The following is a 26,889-nucleotide window of genomic DNA, read 5'->3' on the forward strand; positions in this document are numbered from 1 at the left end:
TTTTGCTACAGGGTTGTTTTTTCTGCAACACAGGAACCTTTGGAAATTTTGTTTCCAACTTAACAGGTACCAACAGCAGTGCTGTTTTTTTATTTCCAATTTCCTGCAACATCAGTCATTCCACATCATATGCATTTCCCTTATCACTTCAGTTATAATAATATACATCCCTGGATAGACTCACATTTTTTCTACTGGAGGATAATAAACATCCAAACATATTTCTGCCAAATTCTGAAAACCAACTAAATGAATGACCCACTATCTTTTTGCTGCTTGATCACCACCACCATGGAGTTCTATCTACATCGTTGTCTTAGGAGTTTTAGGTTTGGTTTAGGAGCTGTGTTGGTGCAATGGGTTAAGCCCTTGTGCTGGCTGAACTGCTGATCTGAAGGTTGGTAGTTCAAATCCACGAGATGGGGTGAACTCCCATCTGTCAGCTCTAGTTTCTCATGCAGTGACCTGAGAGAACCTTCTCACAAGATGGTAAAACATCCAGATGTCCCCTGGGCAATGTCCTTGCAGACAGCCAATTCTCTAACATCAGAAACAACTTGCAGTTCTTTAAATTGCTTCTGACATGGAAAAAAATGTTTGGTTTGTGTATCTAAAATAAAAATTGTCCAGTTTTATGCCTTTTTGTGTTTTATTTCCAAACTAGTTTCATAAATTCATTATTGCTTTATAATAAAAGTTACAATAATAATTTAAGGATAGCTTCTGAAAACACACCTATGTACGTGAGTTGAGATATGCTTGAGACTTAAAAAAAACAAATCACTATTAAGATTATTTACACATTTTTTAAAATAATTCATACAGAGAGGAGGAGGACTAGCATAATCAGCACTTCATGGCTGCTATAGTCTATTTTGAATTATAACGAATGCTTGAAAATTGTGCAATTTTGTTGTTTTAGTTGTTTAGGGTACATATTTTTCTGCAATTATGTTTTATTGGTATAATTATGTTTTATTTATGTATATGTATATCTTATAATTTTAATCTTGATTATTTTATTGTAATAAGTTTGTTAATGTTTATTTCCCATCTTTTGATATTGTATCATTTAATTATTGCATTGAATGTTTGCCTTCTAATATGTAAGTAAATCACCCTGAGTCCCTTTGGGGAGAGAGGGCAGTCTAGAAATAAAGTATTATATTTTGATTGTTATTATTGTTGTTGTTATTGTTATTATTATTAGATGCATCACAAAATTAGTACACAGCAAACAAGGGATCACTACGCTGGCTTTTGTATTCGATCACATGTCAGACACTTCCCAAGTGTCTAGGACAGTTTGATGTATAGGCGAATAATGTGTGCAGATCCCAGTAGGGTGGCCTTTTGCAGCTGACAGATGGTAATTTTGTCAGTGCTGGTTGTTTTTAAGTGCAGGCCAAGGTTTTTAGGCACTGCACTCACTGTGCTGATCACCGCTGGGACCACCTTCACGAGCTTGTGTCAGAGTCTTTGCAGTTCTATCTTTAAATCCTCATATTGTGTAAGCTTTTCCAGTTGCTTCTTGTCAATCCTTCTGTTGCCTGGGATTGCAACATTGATTATTGACAAGGTAACAATTATGTTACTGACTAAACTTGCTAATGTCGTGTGTATAACAGGATTTTTTACATTCCTAGTTGTGGTTTCCAGAAAGTTGGGTTTTTAAAAAGCTTTTGAAGGAATATCTAGAAGAGAGTGCAGTCATGTCTTTTTGCACTGCATCATTTCTGTTTTTAGAGGTTATGAGAAAAGTTTAACTGCATACTTTGTTTTTTTAGCTTCAGAACTGAGACATCAATTCTTGTAACAGAATGTTCTGAAGCATGTAGATGGTCACTGCAGAACCCATTCAGCATTTATTCGGGCAGAGTGTCAGTAGCTTGACTGGCCTGAATAGGGCTATTCATTTCTGAAAACAAGAAGCAACTCTGCTATCATGGTTCTAAACTAAAGACAGTAAAGAATGATGCTTAGTAAATATTTCACCTACATTCAAATAATAAAAATTTGAATGTAGGTGAAACATTCAAGAACATTGGATGGAAAAACAATCTTGGGGTCTTTAAAGACCAGAGATTGCAAAGTTATAATTGCTTGCTCTCAGCAGCCTTTGTATATGGACATCACAACGTAAATATGGCAGTTTTGATAACTTCTCTTTTTTGCAATGCTACAGCTTTTGCCTTCCATTCTGCCACATATTATCATTAAGTCTTCACTGATGTTGCCACTTCCGCATATACGTAATATTTGAACTAAGAATCAATTAACTTACTGTGTAGTATATCCAACAAATCCCATGGCGAATATTATCTTTGTATTGCCCTTTGAATATCAATCGTCCATCAGGATCGTACTCCTGGGCTGGCCCATTCAGTTCGCCATCCATGTAGGTGCCATGGAGAGCCCCTCCGTCTTCATAAGTGTACACTCCTTGGCCTTGCAGACCGTCATCAACATAATATCCTTCCAGGGTGCTGGTGAATGTGAAGAAAGAAGATAGTGCACAAGGAAATTTATTATTTGATCCACTTTGAAAAAAAGTGTTCAAGCCCTAGCTAAATGGTTTACAGACCAATTGTGATAAAAACTGTCTCCCTACTATAAAGACCTTCCTTGATTCAGAAATCTTGCAAGCTTGATAATAATAATAATAATTATTATTATTATTATTATTATTATTATTATTATTATTATTATCCTGTCCTCTCTCCCCGAAGGGACTCAGGGTGACTTCCAAAAGCAAAAAACATTGAATGTCATATACCAGTCATCCCCAAACTGTGGTCCTCCAGCTGTTTGGGCTTCCAACTCCCAGAAGCCCCAATGAGCTTGTTCAGTTCTCAGGAATTCTGGGAGTTGAAGGCCCAAACAAGCTGGAAGGCCGCAGTTTGAGGATGCCTGGCATATACAATATACAAATTAAACATTTACACATTAAACAACTTTGGCTAAAAAGATATAAACTGATCAGTCAAGCATCACAGGTGGTACAATTAAATAGTTAAACTCTGTATAAGTATATAAAAATATAGCTCTTCTATAAGTTAAATGATAAATATCAACTTCATCCGCCAGGATGGAATCCATGATATTAATCATCCTCCTCTCCATAGGCCAGTGAAGAGAAATGGGTTTTTAATTCTTTCTTCAAGGAGAGGAGTTAAGGGGGCTGTTCTGAGCTTTTTGGGAGGGAGGTCCAGAGGGAAGGAGAGACCACAAAGAAGTCCCCCCCTCTCGTTCCCACCAGCCATACTTGAGATGGGGGTGGGACCGAGAGGAGAGCCCCCTTGTATGACTGCAGAGTCTGAATGGGTTTGTAAATGGGGATGTGGGTTGTCAAATAGTCTGGGCTCAAATCATTTACTATCTCAGGCCAAGAGGTGACTGACCACAGTTCCTTCTTGGCATCATTGCTCCGTGGAAATCTTTCCAAATCCCTCTTTGGTTTCTTTTTTGTGTAAAGCTTATTGTCTTTTTGACAGACATTTAATTGTTCATGTTTGACTAATGCTAGCTCTAAATATATATTTAGAGCTAGCATTAGTGCTACCTATGGAACACCTATTTTGATTTCTTTATCAATAGCAGTGTTTCGAAATGTGCTTTGAATTTTGATTGTGTGTGTATGTTTCTCATGTTCTGAAACCTTTCCGAGTCCCCTATATAATAATAAATTACTTCTGCACAGCACTACAACATTAAACAGATTTTAGTATAAAGCCAATTGGGATCCTCAGATATGCTCAGATGTTTATATGATTGCTAACTTCTTTTTCTGCAGAAAGGACCGACCAGCTACTTAAGGGATTAGGAAGGTGGGTAACATGCTGTGCTTATGAAAAAGAAATTCTGATTGTAACTATTCAGCACAATTGCCTGCAAGAGAGGTCTTTAAAAATCATTTTACAATACATGAAAAAATCAGCACTAAGTCAGAGAACTCAGAGGCTTTCATGGCTGGAATCACTGGGTTATTGTGAGTTTTCCAGGCTGTATGGCCATGTTCTAGAAGCATACTCTCCTGACATTTCACCTGCATTTATGGCAGGCATCCACAGAGATTGTAAGTTCTGTTGGAAACTAGGAAAATGGGGTTCATATATCTGTGTAAGAAGCCATACCTTGAAACTAATAGGCCATTAAATGCTAATCAAGGTGGCCAATTGAAACATTCACATTTACCTCAAACAGACAAGAGTTCTTTCTCCCACCCTGGACATTTCACAGATATATAAACTGCACTCTTCTTCTTTCCACAAGCCTCACAATCTCTGAGGATGCTTGCCATAGATGTGGGTGAAACATCAGGAGAGAGTGCTTCTGGAACATGACCACGTAGCCCAGAAAATGCACAACCCAGTCAGAGAACTGTTGGGGCCAAAGAAGGGCAGAGTGAAATTCCACTCCTGTTTTACTCATGGGCTCCCCACAGGCAACTGGTTAGTCACTGTACAAACAGAATGCTGGGCCAGACAAATTTTTTGTCTAATCCAGCAAAGATCTTCATATGCTTCCATGGCCTCTAATCTGCTTTACTTGTAAGCAAGGACAATAAAGCAGGCTCCTGGACATGGGCCCAACAACTAAACTTTTAGAAAACTTGGAAACGAACGATCCTTTATCAACATGTACATTTGTCAAATAATTGACATTTAATTTATTTCAGTAAAGTATGAAGAAATAAAGAAATGAGGTGGTAAAAAAAACTCAAACGATTGTAATACCAAGATTCTGCAGAAGAGGTAATAGCTGTAAACAAGATCAAAGTAATGAATGCATCGCAAGCCGGATGTGGGTTATAATTCGTGTTTCCTCTCTTGAGTGAATTGTAAAAACCTCAATAAAATAAAGTTATAAAACTACTCAAGGTATCATGTAAACAAAAAAAGTTAAAAGAAAGAAGCAACATGCATAATATATTTACCTTCCATCAAAGAAGAAGAACTTTCCACGGCCATTCTTTTCTCCATGGACAAAGTTTCCTTCAAACCTGTCTGTGGATGAATATGTGACTGTACAGAATCCATGTGGCATCCCATCATCATCAAGAGTTCCTTAAACATAATTTCAAAAAGATTAGTAAGATCCATGCAATAGGTGTCAAAAGGATCTTTATAAAAACACCTCCTTTCTGTTGTTAGACAAACTCGTATTCCTCACCACCTACACTTGTCAATCATACTAGGTACATCTGTAGGCAGGCAAAAGTCCTGTGAATGTGTACCATTTAAGAAAGGGATGGGATTAAGACATCCCGCCAGGTGTTGCAGGACTCTAGATTCTAGCATTCCCCATTACTAGCTATGCTACCTTGGGGTGCTGCTGCTGCAGGCCAATAACACCTGAAGGACAGCACAATTTCCATCTCTGATTTAAGCTGTATAAGTCAATACAACTGCACTATATTTGATGTTTAGAGAGGTGAAAGCCACCACAGGTATGTTGGATTTTTGCTTCTTTTGCCTAATTAAATGGTGAAAAAAGGACTGTTTGGGTGGGTAAATTGAGTAATTAATACCTTTCTACAGCAAGGTAAATTTCTGATTCTAACTAACAGATATCGTTACAAGATCACAGTTAATAAGGCCTAAATGCAGCTATAATGTGTAGTTTCCAGCCTGTCTCCGATATTCTCTTTTTCTAGAGCACATATAGTATCCTCCCATCTCCAGAGGGTCATGTGTAAGATTATCTAGATTGGGTTGCTGTGAGTTTTTCAGGCTGGGGGAAGCATCGTACAATACTGCTGTACCTGCTTGAAGGGCCTAACACAGTAGACCATTCAAATAAAAGTAACCTTTTCCATAGGCAACTACTGTTCAATGCTTTGGCTGCTGGCCCAAAGAGTGTTCTGCTGGGAAATGTGGTTTGGAAAATTTGGGGGACAGTGCTATCAGTATGCAGCTGATACTCAGCTCTATCTCTCTTCTTTCCTCCTCAATCCAAGAAAGATGTTTGTCCTGAAGGCCATGCCTACTAACAATAAGGGATGAGATATGGGCAAACGAACTGAAGTGTCATCCAGATAAGATAGAATGTCAGCTGAATTTCAGATCAGGGAATAGGATTCAACCGGCACCGGCTTGTGTTGTGTTCTGCATTACATTTGTGATACACTCCTTCTGAAAACACATGGTTCCAATTTGAGTGTATTCCTAGACTCATTCTTGACCCAGGATATTCATATTTTGTTGGTGCCAAAGAGTGGCTAAGAGTGTATTTGCACAGTTAAATCAACCGCACCTGTTCCTAGGGGACATCTGACTTGGCAACTGTGACACTTGTCTCAATTACATCCCATTCGGATTACTATAAAGCTCTCTACATAGGCCTGTCTTTGAAGAGTTTTCAGAAACTTCAGCTGGTGCAAAGAGCTGCAGCCACATTACTAATGTGCATTTAAAACACCTCTTACTACCTCTCATTGTCGTTTCCTAGCCAGTTCAGACCATCACTAACATTACTAGCAGGGGGTTGATTATAGGGAGCATATGAACCTCTTGCCACAGCACTCTTATTAGCTGTTTATCTGTTTGGGGATACTGTTCAAAACTGCTGGTTATCAACTATAAAGTCCCATACAGCCCAGGTTCCAATTATCAGAGCAACTGATAACTGGAAGCTCTAAGACCTTGTGTCGAGATGCTTCTTTAGGTCCTATCACCTTTACAGGTATGATTAATGGAGACGATGGGAGAGAGTGCTTCCAGACTCACTTCCTAAGGACACCAGACTGGATATTTCTTTGCTATCCTTTCACTGGTAGAGAAAGACTTTTCTATTACAGGAGGTTTTTGTGAACTGATTGCTGCACACATCTTTTGCATAATGTATGGTACCAAGTCATTTCTGATTTCTGGCAACCCTAAGGTAAATCTGTCACAGTGTTTTCTTGGCAGAAAAGCTGATATGATATGAGGATTTAAAGGTTGAACAGCAAAAAATGTGGCACAAGCCAGTCAAGGTGGTCCCAGTGGCACCACCTTGAAGTGCCTAAAGACGTTGGTCTGCACTTAAACACAATCGGCACTGACAAGATTACCATCTGCCAGCTGCAGAAGGCCACCTTACTGGGATCTGCACGCATTATTCGCCGATGCATCACACAGTCCTAGACACTTGAGAAGTGTCTGACATATGATCAAATACAACAGCCAGCAGAGTGATCTTGTTACTGTGGACTCTTCTTGTTGTGTTTCAAATAATAATAATAATAATAATAATAATAATAATAATAATAATAGGGCTCCCTGACACTTGGGAAACCCAATTTTTTCCCTGGAAATGAAGAATGCATAATAGCAAATGCTGATTCCATTCTTTTTTTTCTATTGCAATACTATTCTTTCTTGTGATGTCATACTATATCTCCAAATAGAATGATTGTTCACTGAAAAACTGACTGTTCACTGAAAAACTGTAAGTGCTATTGTTTTCTAGATTTCCTTCCCTGCATCCCATGATGTCATATAAAACCCAGAAATTCAGATCTGAACTCGCTTGACATTTCGAGCTTCAAGAAATTTTGATCATGTACACAGATCTTATATCCTCCCAAAATTCACTTGGAAAAATTATTTTAAAAATAATAGTAATTCCTATTTGTTTTCCTAAGGAAATATTGGGAAGAATGCTTTCTTAAGTCACGCCAAATATCTGCCCTCAGTGTTTGTGATTCAGACCAAGAGTAATGGCTCTTTTACAAATTCAGGGAACAGAGAACACTAGTACTTGGCTGATCCGAAAGCATGAGAGTGACACAAGCTATTCAAGGAAGCATAAATGTGGTAACTGTCAGTCTTCAGGCAAAGCTCACTTGCAACTTTATAGCCAGTCAGCATTGTTTAACAGAAGGTGACATTTGCCTCACATAAAGCCTCTCTAAGACTTGTCTGCTCATCATTTATTTGTTTATTTTTCAGTTGGGTGTGATATGGCATGAGACTGAAGGAATGGAGAGAGTGCAGTCAGCCCTCCACATCCATTAATTCTGATTCACTGGATTCCACCATCCATGGCTTGAAAATATTTCATAAAAAGAATCCAAAAAGGAAACCTTGATTTCACCATTTTATAGAAAGGACACTTTTTGATATGCCATTATATATAATTGGGCTTTAACATCCACTGATGTTTGTTCTCCATTAGGAGTTCTGGAACCAAACCCTTGCAGATAACTAAAGCCCACTATAGTCTGTTTTGTTTGGTTAGTAAGTTAAGGGAAATTTGAGGTGGTGAGAGTTAGCTAGGAAATGAAAGTGAGAGATTGTGAGATATGTGTTTGAAATATACAGCATTAAATATTTTGTTGTGTTATATCCATATTATGTTTTAAAAAGTACAATTTTATATCATACAATATTGAGCTTTGAGAAATGCTATGTTAAAAAGCCTGATTCAGGTAATAAATAGGAATTGTGTCTAGTAGAAATATCAACAAAATACCAAAATACCTGGGAGTTACCCGGGACCATGCTCTGACATACACGAAGCACTACTTCACTATCAAGCAAAACGTGGGTGCTATAAATAATATCATACAAAAGCTGACTGGCACAACCTGGGGATCACAACCAGACACAGTGAAAACATCTGCCCTTGTACTTTGCTACTCAGCTGCTGAATACACATACCCAGTGTGGAACACAGTCATCACATTAAAGGAGTGGATGTGGCTCTTAATTAGATATGCCACATTGTCACAGGATGTCTATGCCCTACACCGCTGGAGAAATTATACTATTTAGCCAGTATTGCACCACCTGACATCTATTGGAATGTAGCAGCAAGTAATGAAAGAACCAAGACAGTGACATCTCCGACCCATTTCCTGTTTGGATATCAGTCATCAGACCAATGCATTCAATCAAGAAATAGCTTTCTAAGATCTGCAGAGATACTTGCAGGAACACCTCAGCACCCGAGAGTCAAAAAGTGGCAGGCTAAAACCTGTAACCTGAATCAGTGGTTGATATCAGATGAGAATCTCCACCCTAGGTACACAGAAAACTGGGCAACTTGGAAAGTGCTGGACAGACTGCTCTATCACCATGACATGCAGAACCAATCTTAAGAAATGGGGCCATAAAGTGGAGTCCACAGCATGCAAGTGTGGAGAAGAGCAAACCACAGACCACTTACTACAATGCAGTCTGAGCCCTGCCACATGCACAATGGTGGCAGAAGTGGTGATAAGGGACACCTTTCACCACAACCAGAACCTCACATGGAACATTTCAGTTAAGGTGTAAGTTTAAAACTAAAATGAAAGCTTGCTAAAATATTATACCAGCACCATAGGTAGATACAATTACAACGTTAACGAAAAGTACACACACAAAGCACATACTGTACACATACTTGTACAGTGAAATTTCAAGAATGAAGTGCTGCAGGACAAGACAATTGTGGCAGGGGAGGGAGTCAATGCTGAACAGGGCAGAATACACTGACCTGACATGGTTAGAGGCAGGGAAACCAAACAAAGTTTACAGATTAGTGACTTAAACAATTCTACCCTGAAGTCCTAACTTAAAACGTTTCAGTTTCAAATTACTAAAACTTCGTGCCCTTCCACACAGCCCTATATTCCAGAATATCAAAGTGGAAAATCCCACATTATCTGAGTGTGAACTCAGGGCCATTCCACACAGCCCTATATTCCAGAATATCAAGGCAGGAAATCCTACAATATCTGCTTTGAACTGGGTTATCTGAATCCACACTCTGGTTATTTTGTGGGATTTTCTGTCTTGATATTCTGGGATATAGGGCTGTGTAGAAGGGCCCTCAGATAACTCAGTTCAAAGCAGATATTGTGTGATTTTCTGCTTTGATATTCTGGAATATAGGGCTGTGTGGAAGAGCCCTTCCTCATTGCTTTAATGTTTATCAGAATAGTGGCACCCATATTACCATTAAAGGACATGATACAATATTTGCTTTTTCATTGGCATAACTTATTTAGAAAGCCTTGGAAGGAACTGTCTAAAATATTCCTAAACTAATACATATTGTGGAGTCCTGTGCCATTTATAGGCAACACAGTCAAACGTTTAGTTAAAAATGCTTACACCTTTCTCCAAGCCTTTTCTTTCTTCTCGCGGATGTATGACATAAACCAGATGGCCGCCCTTATTGCAACACATCTGTTTTTATGGCCTCATTGGACAAAATTATCACATTTTGTTTGCACTTTGGAATCATGGTAGTTTCATGAGGAATTTCGAACTTGCAGCCAGACAGAAAGCCCAAACTACACATCTAAAGATTCAGTAGGATACAGTCATTGTGTGCTACAATTGTGCAATGTGACAAAAACTTAATATGAACACCTTGTTGATGATTTCCAGGCTAAATAAAATCTAGCATGCTTCATAATGCAGTTGAGCTTTGTCAAGTGAACCATGTTAACACAGACAGAAGATTTAATACGGCATGAAAGACACAATGGAATACAAAGCAGATTTTCAATGCAGTCACCTTATAAGAAAAGTGTACTCAATACTAAAGAGAGAAGGTTCTGCTATTGACAGTGTTAAATATGCAGCATAACAAACTCATCCGTCCACCCACCCCACAAATGAAACAAGTCATACCAGTATATTATATGTTTCAACCATTTGCCACACCCCACTAAAATTACGGATCCTTCAGGATTAAAATCCAAGCATGGCATTATTTCCACCATCATGCTTCCAGTTCAGACATGTTTCCAGTTCTCCCTCTTCCAATAGTTTCACATTGTGACATATTTTAATATTTCTCATATAAAATATGCAGATGTCTCTGGAATAACACCAACAAAGAGAAAAAAAGGCAGGAAATTAAGAAACCAGGTGGCTGCTTTAGTCATGCCTTTCCCTCTTTCATAACGCCCCAGATCTATAAATCAAGCAATGATAACAAAATGAAACCTCTACATTTCATTAAAGCCTTGCAGGTTGCTGAAGACATTTTTCACAATGCGATTATTCTGGTCCTCAGAGGTGAATTGACACAGAAAGAGAGAGCCAGCAAGCATTGAAAATCATACTGCATAGAACGGAATAGAATCATAAAGTTGGATGAGACCACAAAGGACATCCAGTTTAACTCTATTTTGCCATGCAAGAACACGCCATCAAAGCACTCTCAACAGATGGTCATCCAGACTTTGCTTCAAAACCTCCAGAGAAGGAGGCTCCACCACACTCTCACCATCAGGAAGTTCTTCCTAATGTTTTGGTGCAATCTCTTTTCTCCAGTTTGAATCAACTGCTTTAGCTACAGTCTCCAGATAAACAGAAAAGAAGCCTGCCTTCTTTTCCATGTGACATCCTTTCAAATATTTAAACACGGCTAGCCATCAGGTCCCATTTCAACATCTCCTCTCCAAGCTAAACATAATAATAATAATAATAATAATAATAATAATAATAATAATACCTTTATTTATACCCCGCCACCATCTCCCAAGGGGACTCGGAGAGGCTTATATGAGGCCGAGCTCAACAACACATCAGTAAAAACAACAAAGCAATAAGCAAATAAAACAATACAATTAATATAACTCACATATAGACAATAACATGTAGCGATTTAAAAACCTATGGCCGGGCCAGATGTAATAGTTAAAATTTTAAAAATAAACGCTGGGCATGAACACAGGTAGGATGTATCTAGTAGGAGAGTTTAAAAGAAATGTAGGGAGAGCAACCCAACGGGTAGTTAAAGTGCCATTAACAAGCTCCCTTAACTGTTCCTGGAGATTTGGTACTCCACAATCAACACTCTGAATTGTTCCTCCAAAGAAATGATATAGCAGGCGTGGGCAAACTTAATGGCTTGTAATGAGACATGCCACATTATCACAGGATGTCTATGCCTCACACCACTGGAGAAATTACACTGTTTAGATGGTATTGCACCACTTGACATCTGCCAGGAACTAGCAACCAACGATGAAAGGACCAAGGCATTGACAGTTTTGGCCCATCCTCTGTTTGGATATCAGCCAGCATGCCAATGCCTTAAATCGAGAAACAGCTTCCCAAGACCTACAGAGTTGCCAGTAGGACCACCTCAGCAAGTGAGAGTCCAAAAGTGGCAGGCTAAGAGTGGCTGAGACAGGATGAGAAACTCCCCCCATGGCACACTGAAGAGTGGATGGCCTGGAAGGCGCTCAATAGATGCAGAGCTAACTTTAAAAAATGGGGCTACAAAGTGGAGACCATGACATGTGAATGTGAGAAGAGCAAACCACAGACCACTACAATGCAACCTGAGCTCTGCCACATGCACAGTAGAGGACCTTCTTGCAGCAACACCAGAGGCACTTCAAGTGGCCAGCTTCTGGTCAAAGGACATTGAGCATAATGCCAAGTTTTTAACAACTTTGTATGTGTTTTTAAATGCATTTTAACTGTACACTCAACTTGCTTCTGACACAATAAATAATTGGGCAAACTGGTCCTCCAGGTGTTTTGGACTTTAACACCCAGAATTCCTAACAGCTTGTTAGGAATTGTGAGAATTGAAGTCCAAAACACACGGAGGACCAAAGTTTGCCTATGTCTGCTCTATACCAATGATGGAGCCAGATGCTCCTTATACCTAGAACTCAATTAATAGCTTCAGCATGTCCCCACTCATGCCCAAATCCTTTTTAGTTTCTTAGTACTGCCTCATACTGGTGGCATAGCAGGTTAAACCCTTATGCTGGCAGGACTGAAGCCCAACAGGCTGGAATCTGGGGAGAGTGTGGATGAGCTCCCTCTGTCAGCTCCAGCTCCACACATGGGGACATGAGAGAAGCCTCCCACAAGGATGGTAAAACATCAAAACGTCAGGGTGTCCTCTGCGTAGCATCCTTGCAGACGGCCAATTTTCCCACACTGGGAGCGACTTGCAGTTTCTCAAGTTGCTCCTGACACAAACAAAAAAAACCAAAAAAACCCACACACACTAGAGAATGAATCCACTCTAAATCCACTTTCTGCAGAATTCTGGGGTTTGTAATTGAATTAGACTGTTAAGCCTAAACTACAAACCCCAGAATTTTGCTAGAGGCAGCAATAGGATTTAATGTGGATTCATTCTCTAGTTCAGGCATGGGCAAACTTCGGCCCTCCAGGTGTTTTGGACTACAACTTCCACAATTCCTAACAGCCTACCGGCTGTTAGGAATTGTGGGAGTTGTAGTCCAAAACACCTGGAGGGCCGAAGTTTGCCCATGCCTGCTCTAGTGTGATGGGGTGATTATAGTCTCCTGGATCTGACTAAAAGTCGGAAGTGGGAGACCAGTTCTGGCTCTCTGCAGACTTTTGCCCGGGGACCTTTCCAGCCCTGCCTGTCTCCAGAGCCATGAGGCAACTTGGCCCTCCCTGGAGGCTGGGGGCAGCGATGCCTGTTTGGCCTTATTTGGGGAACGGCGGGTGGAGGAGGGTGCCTGGGGAGGCTTCTCCTCTTCCTCCTCCTTCAAGGCAACAACACCCAGCGCGCGCGAGGTGTCTTCCCTTCCCTTCCCTTCCCTTCCCTTCCTTCCTAAGCCAAAAGCTGTGTTTTGGAGGGGAAAAGGCGGGGAGGGAGCCAGGCACCATGTTTTTCCCCACCACAGCAAACTCCCGGGGGAGGAGCTCCTCTCTCCCTGAGAAGCCCCGAAAATGCCTCCACCGCGCGCCAACCCCAACCCCATCCCTTTTCCTCTTCCTCCTCCTCCTCCTGCTTCTTCTTCTTCCTGAAGGCCCAGTGAGTGAGTGAGTGCGTACCCTCGACGGTCTCTTCCAGCGTCTCCTCGTCACTGTCCATGGCTGGCGAGCTCTGGAGGCCAAAGCTTGCTCGGCGCCTCCTCAGCCAGGAGGGATGGACCCACGCGCGCGCACGCTTGCCTGCTTGCCTCTCTCCTCTGCTCTGCTCTGCTCTCCTCGCTTCCTTCGGCGCTTTGTTATAACCGAGGCAGCAGCTGATCCACTGACATCACCCGGGGCTGGGGCTCAGCCCTGACTGACAGCGCCGCGCGCAGCCCCACCAGCCCCGCTCCTCGGCCACGAGGCGATGCCCGGTGGAGTTCACCCACTTGGAAGACACCCCACAGGAACATCCAGCTCAACCCATAGCCATGCAGGAAGAAAGCACCATCTAAACACCCCAGATAACCAGCTACCCAGCCTCTGATTTTTCACCAACTTGGAAGACACCCCACAGGGCCACCCAGCCCAACCCACAGTCGTGCAGGAAAAAGCACCCCAGAGAGATAGCCAGCCACCCAGCCTCTGATTCTTCACCGACTTGGAAGACACACCCCACAGGGCCATCCAGCCCAACCCACAGCCATGCAGGAAGAAAGCACCATCTAAGCACCCCAGATAGATAACCAGCTACCCAGCCTCTAATTTTTCACCAACTTGGAAGACACCCCACAGGGCCACCCAGCCCAACCCACAGTCGTGCAGGAAAAAGCACCCCAGAGAGATAGCCAGCCACCCAGCCTCTGTTTCTTCACCGACTTGGAAGACACCCCACAGGGCCATCCAGCTTACCCACAGCCATGCAGGAAAAAGCACCATCTAAGCAAACCAGACAGATAGTCAGCCACCCAGCCTCTGATTCTTCACCGACTTGGAAGACACCCCACAGGGCCATCCAGCCCAACCCACAGCCATGCAGGAAAAAGCACTATCTAAGCACCCCAAAGAGATAGCCAGCCACCCAGCTTCTGATTCTTCACCAACTTAGAAGACACCCCACAAGGCCAACCAGCCCAACCCACAGCCATGCAGGAAAAAGCACCATCTAAACATCCCGGTGCCGCAGTGGGTTAAAGCACTGAACTACTGAGCTAGTTGATCAAAAGGTCACAGGTTCAATTCCGGGGAGCGGCGTGAGCTTCCGCTGTCAGCCCTAGCTTCTGCCAACCTAGCAGTTCGAAAACATGCAAATGTGAGTAGATCAATAGGTACCGCTCCGGTGGGAAGGTAACGGCACTCCATGCAGTCATGCCGGCCACATGACCTTGGAGGTGTCTACGGACAATGCTGGCTCTTCTTCGGCTTAGAAATGGAGATGAGCACCACACCCCAGAGTCAGACATGACTGGACTTAATGTCAGGGGACTACCTTTACCTTTACCTAAGCACTCCAGACAGATAGCCAGCCACCCAGCCTCTGATTCTTCACAGACTCGAAAGACACCCCAACGGGCCATAGTAATAATAATAATAATAATAATAATAATACTTTATTTGTACCCCGCTAATCTCATAAACAAGACATAAACAATAAACAATAACAATAACATACAAGCATTTAAAAACCTATGGCAGGGCCAAATGTAATAATTAAAACTTAAAAATAATGCTGGGCATGAACAAGGTAGGGTAAACTAGGATAGGGTTTTCAAAGAAAGATGAGGGCACGCAGACAATCCTAAATCAATATTAAAGTGCATTTGAGGACATATTGCTAAGAGTTTTCCTTATTTTGGGAAGGCAACCAGCTCAACCCACAGTCATGCAGGATAAAAGCACCATCTAAGCACCTCAGAGAGATAGCCAGCCACCCAGCCTCAGATTCTTCACGGATTTGGAAGACACCCCACAGGGCCACCCAGCCCAACCCACAGCCATGCAGGAAAAAGCACCACAAAATTTAGATTTTTTGACTAAACATTAGGGAGAACTTCCTGATAATGGGAGTTATTGTGTATTGAACTAAACTCCCTTGGAAAGTGATGCCCTCGTCTACATTTGAGGGTTTTAAACAGAGGTTGCATCTCTGTCACTTGGTGTACTCTAACAATAGGTTCCTGCTTTGGCAGGGAATGGTACTGGCTGACTCTTGGGGTTCCTTCCAACTTGTATGATTGTATATATGCTCAGAGACAACTCTCACATGACTTCAATGGATAAGTATGCAATCTTTAGTCTTAAGTGTTTAATCTCAACCACTGCCACACTTCATTTCAGTATCAGTAACTCTAGCAAAGCATTTTAAGGATGTTGCACTCCAAGCCTGGAAACCCTATGATCACCGCACTGCACAAGAGTCCAGGAATATAAACAAACAGTTTATTGTAAATAAATAAATAAATACTAAAAGCATATAAAAATCAGGAATGAGAAAGGAAGATATATAATCCAAAAAGGTTAGCAAGAGGTGATAACCAGACAATATTCCAAATGTCTCATAAAGTTCTGGAGGTGGTAAAGTCCAGGAACAGCCAGAAATCACAGGTACAGGATAAGTACACAAGCAAGAAGGTATAATCAGTAAAACATGAACAGGAACACAGAAAATTTCCAGGATATTAAAATTTAAAATCAAAGCTTGACTTGAACCAGGAACAAGAGAACTCAGGCTTAGCTTCTCATTCTAACGCAGCATTGCCTGAACTGACCTTAAGGTAAACAACTTGTTGTCTAATGAACACCCATGAAATCATTCTGTTTCCTGTGAATTTCCTTCTCAAGTTTCCTACATAATTTCTCTGAACTACACAATCTATTTTCGGCTCTGATTTCTAACCAAAGACTTTTGTTGATCTCCGTAGCTCATGGGAGCCCTCCTTATCACTCAGCTCTTCACTTGATTCCTTATCTGCTGTTGCTACTTCTGACTCCTCTGAATGCCCTTGAGGCCCTGCACTTCCCAAGCCAGTTTTCTCACAAAGAGAACCATCATTTCCCAGACATCATTTTGAGAGCCCATCACTTTGTGCCACAGAAAAGCTCACAATTCTCTCTAAACTATCAGTTAAACCATCAGCTTCCTGTTGATCTACAACAAATGAATGCTGAAAAATGTTGGAACACCTTTACTGGTCCAACACCTTTACTAGTCCAATATAGAAACTAAAATTGGATCAGGTCACTCCACTGACACAAATAATGTTATTGAAATTGTGTTACAATGTTGGATTTTTTATCGCATTTCATAAAAACACAAAGGGAAGAGGAGATGAAACATTTGAAAGGTCAATACAACCACCAAGGAATTCTGAAATCCAACCTTCTGCATCATAGAGATGAGAGAATAGGCCTCCCAAAGGTGAAGTCACATGGAGTCATTTTCTTTATTAGAAATCAAAAAGGGGAAAGTACAGGTGTCATACATTAAGTCTAAACATTGCTCTTCGTTCAAAGAAACACTGTACACTATGACAGCACTGCAAGGAAGGTCAGGGAGAGAGGCCATGGATTAGCTGGAAAATAATGTCAAGCCATGTGACTGTGTCTTCAAACCCCTTGAACCCCATTCATTCTTCTTCACCTCTCCCTGGGGTGGCTGGTGGATCTGATGCTGTGGAAGTACTGAAATGACATTTGGTTTTGCGGCTGCTTCTCCTTCGATTGCTCTGAATTGCATGGGACCCCTCTGAGAGCTACCTCATACTCCAAAAGAAATTTCATAGGAATTATTTTATTTCATGTCAAAAGCATTGCATAAATAAATAAGTTTAAAACTGAAAAAGGGATCACAAGCAGCTAAATAGTTTTAGACAACAATGGGCAGCAGCACCTTCATTGTCTATAGCTTTCAAGAGTTCTTCCTCTGTGCATGAGGCAGGGCATTGTGGGCAAGCATACAGATGCTGAGTTGTTTGTTCTGCTCCACAGACACACAAGGTGGTGGATTCTTCTAGGTCAGTAGGTCAGTAGTTCCCAACCTGTGGGCTGCGAGACCTAAAATAAGGTCTGTGGCTCTAGATTATTAAATATTGTTTTCTGTGGGAGAGGAGATGGCAACTACTGGGTGACATGTCTTCTGTATCAGAAACAAGAGCTGATGTGGTCTATCCAATGCGATTTTCTGAATCAGCACCCCAAATAACCAAACCAGATCTAAAGTTAACCAAAAACTGATTTGTAACCCTTTTGATACTAATGTTGGAGAGTGGTCCCTGGTCAAAATGGTCCCTGGTCAAGTGGTCCCTAGTCAAAGTGGTCCCTGGCCGAAAAAAGGTCGGGAACCACTGTTCTAGGTAGTACCATTTTGCTAGGTTGTCTTTTGATCCGCCAATTTGATTTCTAAATCTGTTCAGGGACTTCCATGTTGCCCGTTCTTGGTTTGTCCCTGAAGGAAGACCCTCGTGGGGGGCTATCCAGTTAGAATTGCCTGATTTTGCTTCCCATTCTTGCTGTTGCTGGAGGAACATTTAGAGGAGTGGTGGTTCTCATGAAACGTTTCCTTGATTTAAGTCTACTGGTAAGAGACTGGTAGGCAAACAGTGGGTGGTTTTCACAATGTTCAACCTTATTTCTCTTGCAATGCCAGCTAGCTTATAGAGTCTATCAACAGGTGTAGGTTTGAGACATCCTGTGATTATTCTACATGTCTCATTCAGTGCTATATTCACCTGCTTTGCGTGGGCAGATTTATGCCATATGGGGCAGACAAACTCTGCAGTTGAATAAGGCAAGGGCAGGGCTGATATTCTTATTAATTTTGGGTCTGCAATCCATGCACTATTAATAAGTTTCCACAGTTAGCACAGTGTTTCCTAAATGTTCGTGTTCAGTCTAAGGTGACATCAAGGTCTATTTATTTCATAGCAATGAAACAAACAAAAGAAATACATCATTTTTTAATTAAAAGTACAGAACAAAGATTATGTAGGTGTCTGTTAAACCCCTTTCTAAATAACAGTCTTTATTTTGATTTTTGAAAACAAGTGCCTTACTCCAGCTGTTTTCAGTTACATATTTTACAACAGCCAAGAATCTATGACACATGGTTTATGGAAAACTCCTAATCTGTGCCAGTTACAAATATTGCTTCATTTTCCCTTCAGTGATGCTTTTTTCTGGTAGTCCAAGTTCCCATCAAAAATAAAACTAAGCAATACCACTGAAGAAGAGCTTAGGTTTCCCACTTTTCTCTCTGCCTGTACAAAGCTCAATTACTGTCAACTGCAGTACAGCGAAGGTTCACAAGAGGAGATAAATTCATTGCTTACTTCTGCTTGGGAAGTTGTGCTGGCCACAGAAAAAAATTAATGAGAAAGACTTTTGTGTGACACTAGCTTTACAAAGAGACCTGTTCTGGACCCCTTCTCTTTCCCAACTGGGTAGGCAAGCAGAATAGGAAAAAAATGGGACATGTTGCAGTTCTCCAACTCTTCTGATTTGGCAGGGACAATCCTGATTAATCCTCTTTCACCCCATATTTTCATTTGTTTTCAAAATGTTCCAGTTTCTCTCTCTTCCCACTTCCCCCTTTTGTCCTAGCTTGGTTTACTTAGTGCAAAGTGAGTTAAATGTGCAAAAGTAATTTGGATTTGATTCCCTCGATGAGGGGAGAGATCATGATGTGGAATCTTGCCCTTCTTGATAGACCCTGACAAAAGGAAACTGCTACGGCCCCTTTTTGCTTGTGTGTTCTTCCTCATTAATAATAACTTTTGATATCTTAACCACACTCTGATGTTGTTTGGGGTGCATGTACACTGCAAAATTAATGCAGTTTGGCACCATCTTAACTGCCATGCTATTGAACCACGGAGGATGTAGTTGTGTGGGACACTAGCACTCTTTGAAATAGAAAACAAAAGAGCTTGTAAAACTACAGCTCTCAGAATTCCATAGCACTGAGCATAGCAGTCAATGTGGGATCAAACTGCATTAATTCTACAGTGTAGATGCACCAAGCATATATAGTCACAGTTTTCATCTGTGAAATGTTGAATGATATGCTTCTGCACTCCAGCTGGCAATAAGTTCCATATATGTAAGAGTTACAGCTAAAAATTGATGCTCAACCAATCTGCTAGTTCTTGTAAAAAGGAATATACATCAGGTTGCATCTGATTATGTAGGTGTAAGCCATTTGATATAGATAAAATAACTTTCACCCAAATTGTTTAAGGCTGGATGTACATTGCTTTATATCCCAGGATCTGATCCCTGATTATCTGCTTATTCCAGATTATCTGGCAGTGTAGACCCATATAATCCAGTTCAAAGCAATCTGGAATCAGAATCTGGAAAACATGCAGGGCAGCGTAGTTCCAATCATAGTCTTGGGAAGCTACCTATGCATAGATTACTGCGACTAGGTTATTTCTGTCAAGTAAAGGCTGTAGTTCAGGCATGGGCAACCTTTGTCCCTCCAGTTGTTTTGGACTCCAACTCTCAGAAATCCCACCCAGTTTACCGCCTGTTAGGAATTGTTGGAGCTTAAGTCCAAAACACTTTGAGGGCCAAAGTTTGCCCATACCCGTTGTTTTTGATGGATTGGTCAAAACCGGTTGCAGACATTCAGAGTCAGATGATCTACTTGGGGCTTCAGTGAAAGGAATGAACTCAGGAGTACTCCCAAACTACATACCTGCGCTTTCCCAGGGAAACCCTATCTAGATCCAGTTTCAGGACCTGAAATGCAAAAAGCCTTCTCTAATTGGGGTTCATCTTCAGTTTATTGGTTGTCATCCAGTCTGTTAACATTATCTAAGCACTGGTCCTGCATGTGTATAACATCACCCAAACCTGATGACAAAGAGAGCTGAGTGTCATCAGCATACTGATGACAGCCATCCCAAAATTCCAAATGACTTCATCCTGCAGCTTTACATAAATATTGAATAGTACTGAATAATAGCACCTCAACGTTCAATATCCATGGTGCTAAACAAGAGATTCTCAATGCCAGTCTCTTGGACCAACCCTGCAGAGAGAAGTGAAACTATAACACCATGAGCTCATCTGCACTGATTACTTGGGAGGCAGCAGGGAGTCCCTACTGCCCAGACATTCTGACCATTCTTCAGCGCTGCAGGGCAGCCAGGCTAGGTGTCTCCCATGCCCCCCCCCCCCCGTATCACCATGCTCAGGGGCGGCTCAACCCATTACGCAAAGTAAGCATTTGCAGTATAGTTGATTTCGCCCAGGGGCGCTCTTGAGGCGCTCTTGGGGGAAAATAGACCTTGACATTGTAGTTACTCGGATGTATAGTTTGCCTACAATCAAAGAGCATTCTGAACTCCACCAATGATGGAATTGAACCAAATATGGCACACAGAACTCCCATGACAAACAGAAAATATATATATCAGTGATTGGTTGGCCGGGGGGGGGGGGGGGGGGGGTGGGGTGGGGGGCAAAATACTGTTTGCTTACCATTGAAAATTACCTAGGGCCGCCTCTGACCATGCTGAATACAGAAGGACTCTAATGCTGCACCTCCTGATGTTAAATAACTATGAAGAGCACCATGGTTGAACCTATCAAAAGTTGTTGAGTGATCCTGGAGGAAAAACAGGTCTACTGCAGTACAAACCATGAACCTATGGCTGCTTCTGTTCCATAACCAGGTCTGAAACTAGATTGGAATATATACAAATAATCAGTGACATTCAAACCTTTCTTAAGCTGAGTATGAAAACATAGCATCTAACTCTGGTGAAGCAAACATCTCACTTAAAGCACTTGGGGACCAAACCAACCCACAAGAAAGTATTCAGGATAACATAGTACAGCAGAGTCTCAGCTGCTGATTTCACTGTTGACAAGGCGTTGATTATCAATAATCTGAGCATACACAAAGGAGAAGAGCTCGTACATGTACACACTGTTCTGCTTTGTGTAACTTACTCAGAATAACAGGTTCTAGGGTTGAGAACTTGGGGAAAAATTCTTTATCCATTTTCACCAACCTCTCTTACCTAGATTAAATCTGTCCTTAAATTGCTCATAAGCAAACCCGTTAAGAATAAGAATAAATGTATTATAATCAACAGATCAGACAAAACAAGTAGAACCAAATAAACAGTATCGATAACAAACATAAAAACAAACACTATTAAATGCAGGTTAAAATTCCGGTAAATTTATGATGTCATTTTTTGCAACAAGCACAAAAACTGGCCACTTTAACTATTACCATTGGATTCTGATCTGCCAGCAAATTGTGTATGTATGTAAAACTCATCAGTTCTTCCAGGAATACTTTGTAGCATTGGGTAGATAAAATTATGTCAGAAGTAACTGTAGAAGGAACAATATACATGACTTATCATCTCCACTGAGCCAACTCTACAAGGACATAAGCTTGCATCATAGGAGACATTGTTATATCTTCCCTCTAATAAGGCTGAAGGTAATACATTAAATTTTGCTAGGGTGAATGATTTTCTGTATTTTGGAAGGGTTAAAATATTAAAATAGCATGTTAACATAAAAGACTGTCACTGTCTCTGAATTCAGGATTTACAGTAACTACATTGTCATGGTACTGCAACTCATTATCTATAATTTGCTGGTATATTTCTTTTTTTGCTTTCATATATTCCATTGCCAGAATAGTGGTTCATGAGAAACCCAGTTTACCTAGGTTCTCATCCAGTGCCTTTTCCCATCTAGAATGGAGCCCGTTAGTTAATACTAAGATTGTTGCCTCATTTAAAGAGCATCTCTCTTGATTTAAACTTCTAGTTATTTTGTTCAAAAATCATCATAAAGCAACTATCTCCAATTTTAATCTGCTTTTTCCTTAAAGGGTTTCCTGCTAATAAATGTAAAGGTAAGGGTTTTTCTCTGACATTAAATCTACTCGTGTCTTACTCTGGGGGTTGGTGCCCATCTCCATTTCTGAGCCAAAGAGCCGACGTTGTCTGTAGATGCCTCCAAGGTCATGTGGCCGACATGACAGCTGGAGTGCAGTTACCTTCCTGCCAAAGGGGTACTTATTCATCTACTCACATTTGCATGTTTTTGAACTGCTAGGTTGGCAGAAGTAATAGCTAATAGCGGTGCTAATAGCGAGCGCTCATACCACTCCCTGGATTCAAAGTGCCAGCATTTTGGTCAGCAAGTTCAGCAGCTCAGTGCACCACTGGGGGCTCCTTCCTGCTAATATCTTGGGGTGAAAATTCTCCATTTATATTGCAATATTTTTTTGCAAATTAAAATTTTATACAGTGTCGAAAATGTCACCTAAAAGCTAGTAGATTAAAAAAAAACCATTAAAATACCAGTGAAACAAACACGGTAAACAATATTACTTCACTCATACTAAACTCATATGAGCCTTTTTTTCTAGAATGATTTTAAATTCAGCATGTGCTTTAACTTTATCGTACCCAAGATAGCCATTTAGAGGCGGCCCTAGGTAATTTTCAACGGTAAGCAAACAGTATTTTGGCACCCCTCCCCAACCAATCATTGATATATATTTTCTGTTCATCATGTGAGTGTGCCATATTTGGTTCAATTCTATCATTGGTGGAGTTAAGAATGCTCTTTGATTTTAGGTGGTTCTACAACTCCTAACTACAACTCCTAACTACAACTCAGTAACTACAACTCACATATGTCAAGGTCTATTTTCCCCCAAGAGCGCCTCAAGAGCGCCCCTGGGCAAAATCAACTATACTGCGAATGCTTACTTTGCGTAATGGGTTGAGCCACCCCTGATAGCCATGCTAGACAAATCTTAAACCATGACCATCAAGTTTCAAGAATGTGTCATCTCTAAGCAATACGTATGTTCAGCATACAAAATAAATAGATAAGGTGATAAAACGCAGCCCTGTCTGATCCCAATAGGAAGCTATTCCATTGCTCCAGATTCTGTGCTGGAGTTGCCTCCTTTCCTGAGAATAAATTACACATTAGGACAATCAAATGTTGGGCTACACCAATTTCTTTTAAGAGAGATCCATAGTTTGCCATTATCTACACCAGTAATCCCCAATCTTTGGTCTTCCAGGTATTTTGGACATCAGCTCCCAGAAATCCCAACCAGATAACCAGTAGTTAGAAATTGTAAGAGCTGAAGTCCAAAACACCCGAAGGACTAAAAATTGGGGACTACAAGTTTACACAATCAATTTTTAAAGTACAAGTTTACATATCTTCAGAAATTCTTTACTGGTTCATCTTCAATGAATCCATCAGCTTTTCATTTCTTTTATACAGTTCTTCTGTGTATTGTTTCTATTATTTCTAAAGCATACCCATTCTTAGTTTACATGTCCCTTTGATTTCGCAGATCTTGGAGAAGAAGTCTCTTGTTTTTCCTTTATTGTTGCCATCTTCTGTTTTTCTACATTGATAATTATAGTAGTTCTCCATTACTCTGTGCAGAAATCATTGAACACATTCAGGAGTCTTACTCTATTTCTGTTACCATTTATTTCGATTATCTTTGTCGTTAAATGATTAAAGACTGTCATCTGTCATCCATTGAAGATCCTCCCCTCCTCCCCCTCCTCCCCTCTTCTTTGCATTCCTTCCTATTAATGTCTCTGTCTTCACTCTAGTTTTTCTGCTTCCTGGTCAAGTAAATTTTCATTTTTTGAGTATAGCACTGTGTAATGACTGAAAATGCCCCATTTCTATTCTCACCCAACTTTGCAATATTTATGTGTTCCATTTCTTGTTTTACTAAATCTGCCTTCCCCTGATTCATGCATCTCACACTCCATGTTCTTACAACATGTGTTGTGCAGTTTGGAACTTCCCTTTCATCTCAGGGCTTAAGTCCCTTTAGGTCAGTGGTTCTCAACCTGTGGGTTCCCAGATGTTTTGGCCTTCAGCTCCTGGAAATCCTAACAGCCTGTAAACAGGCTGGGATTTCTGGAAGTTGTAGGCCAAAAAACTTGGAGAACCACAGGTTGAGAACCACTGCTTTAGTTCATTAATAGCCACAGCACAACTCATAGTTGCCATCTGGTATACACCAGTAACTAGTAAGCTGCAAGGCCATTAAATGCTAATCAAGGTGGCCAATTGTAACATTCACACTTGCCTCAAGCAGACAAGAGTTCTTTTTCCAAACCTGGACATTCCACAGATAAATAAACCTCATTTCCCTTTTTTCCAACAGACCCCTCAACCTCTGAGGATGCCTGCCATAGATGTGGGTGAAACATCAGGAGACAATGCTTCTGGAACATGGCCATATAGCCTGGAAAACTCACAGCAACCTGTTGAATGTCGTTCGACCTGGGAGTCTCATCTTCTGGCACTAAAAATCAAATGTAGGTTTACTATACCTTTTTCAATGCAGTACTAGTAAGTGGTGGCTATGGTGCCACTCCAGTTGTCTCCAAAAGGTCCTCTGTCAGTGTCACTCCCCACAACCGCTGCTGAACTGCATCTTTGGCATATTTAGTCTGACTTCTCAGCAAAAACCCTGGCTAACAAGGAAAACCAGCAGCATTGCCTGCCATTAGCATAGCCTCTTGCCTCACAGGAACATTGTGGAAAGGCATTGCTATTGCTGGAAGGTCCACCTTAGAGTTGCCATAAATTGAAAATTTTAAAAAAATGAAATCCCAATAACAACTGCATTTCTGGCTATACACAGTAGCTGGATGTTAGAGTCTAGAAAAGTTCTATTCCTTAGACTATACCTCTCAGAATACCTAATCAGCATGGTCACACACTGCATCTTTGTAGATAGCATCATGATTCCCACTCTGATCTATGCTTTGAATCTGTTACAGAACTAGTGTTTAGCTATGCCCTGAAAGTTTTGGCTTAAAGCCTATCAATTACTACTGCTCAATTTCTACTCCAATTTGAAATGAAGTTTATATTTGGCAATACTCTGCTAAAGCTAAAAACTGAATAGGTTGATAGTTTGGGCAGTAGTAAAAGAAGAAATCCAAGATTTAATAGAAGACTTTCTATTAAGCACGCACACACAGTTACACATCTCTCACAGATCTGCTGTGATATTGACAGTGACAAATTACTTTAAGCAGCAAAGGAAAGCAAGTGTCCTTTACTTCCATTCTGCTAGGACTAAATTGTCAAGGAGCACAGTTGTCACCAATGTCTTTGGCAAGAAGTAGACATTTATGCTGACTGGACTGCTTGGAGTTTTGGAAGGGTGGCTTCTTTCATTATGGACTGTGTGCAATACTCTCATTCTGCCTTGTGTTGACAGTTAGGACATTTCATTTTACTCTGAGGCTTCCATTTCCACTGCAGAACCTTTTAATAGATCCTCTGAAGCTGCCAGGCATAGATGCAGGAGAAAATGCTGCTAGAACATGGCCATACCGCCTGGAAACCACACAACAACCCAGTGATTCTGGCCATAAAAGCCAAAATAATACAACTTTTTAATAGTTTATATCAAGGGTTTGATATGAACAAGGAAGATGAGAGATTGCCTTAAAAATATAACGGGCATCCAAGGTGCCATACCAATACTAGTGTAGGCAAAGACAAGACTGTCACTTACATGGAGGTACGTACTCTTGTTTATTTATTTATTTACATTTTTACCTCACCTGGTCCAGATGATGTAAGCAGCTCTCTTCCACTACCTCTTAGATAGATCAGCTGGGAAGAGAATAAAACTCCTAATGTTATCAACTGAAATACAGCATGAGCCCCATATCCACAGAACTTGTATCTGTGGTTTTATTTATCCATGTATGGCTAATATGTCTCCACTAGGCATTTTAGTTCCATATCATGTGACCTGACAAATGACTAGATGGCCATCTGTTCAGAGTGCTTTGATTTTTCCTGCATGGCAGGAGTTGGATTGGTGGCCCTTGAGGTCTCCTTCAACTCTAAGTTATATGACTCTGGGTCATCTACATTGCAAAATTAATGCTGGCTGATACCATTTAACTTCCATGTCTCAATATTTTGGAATTATGGGAGTTATAGCTTTAGCCTTCTCTGCCAAAGAGTGTTTGTGCCTCTCCAAACTACAACCCCCAGGACTCAATAGCATTGAACCATGACAGTTAATGCCGAACTGCATTAATTCTACAGTATAGATCAGTGGTTCCCAACCTGTGGTCCATGGACCACCAACGATCCCCAATAATGAAAATATGGTCCGTGGCCTCACCATTATTACTCCATTGCTGCGAAACCACGTGGCAACGAGAGCGACTGGTCTCACAGAACCCTCTTATAGTGACGAGGCAACAGG

General features: G+C 41.0%; 1 protein-coding gene across 1 annotated transcript in view; it reads right to left on the reverse strand.

Annotated features, from left to right (window-relative positions):
* The window catches only part of SETD7 (SET domain containing 7, histone lysine methyltransferase), a 28,644-nt gene extending 14,694 nt beyond the window's left edge, over positions 1-13,950 (reverse strand). Inside the window, exons 1-3 of the mRNA XM_060778922.2 lie at positions 13,761-13,950; positions 4,937-5,066; positions 2,285-2,486 (exon numbers count right to left, since the gene is read on the reverse strand). Of these exons, the coding sequence (XP_060634905.2) occupies positions 2,285-2,486; positions 4,937-5,066; positions 13,761-13,800 (372 nt within the window). The 5' untranslated portion in view covers positions 13,801-13,950. The remainder of the gene's footprint in view (positions 1-2,284; positions 2,487-4,936; positions 5,067-13,760) is intronic.
* Positions 13,951-26,889: the final 12,939 nt, after the last annotated feature.

The sequence above is a fragment of the Anolis sagrei genome, chromosome 5 (assembly GCF_037176765.1).
Source record: "Anolis sagrei isolate rAnoSag1 chromosome 5, rAnoSag1.mat, whole genome shotgun sequence".
Classification (NCBI taxonomy): domain Eukaryota; kingdom Metazoa; phylum Chordata; class Lepidosauria; order Squamata; family Dactyloidae; genus Anolis; species Anolis sagrei.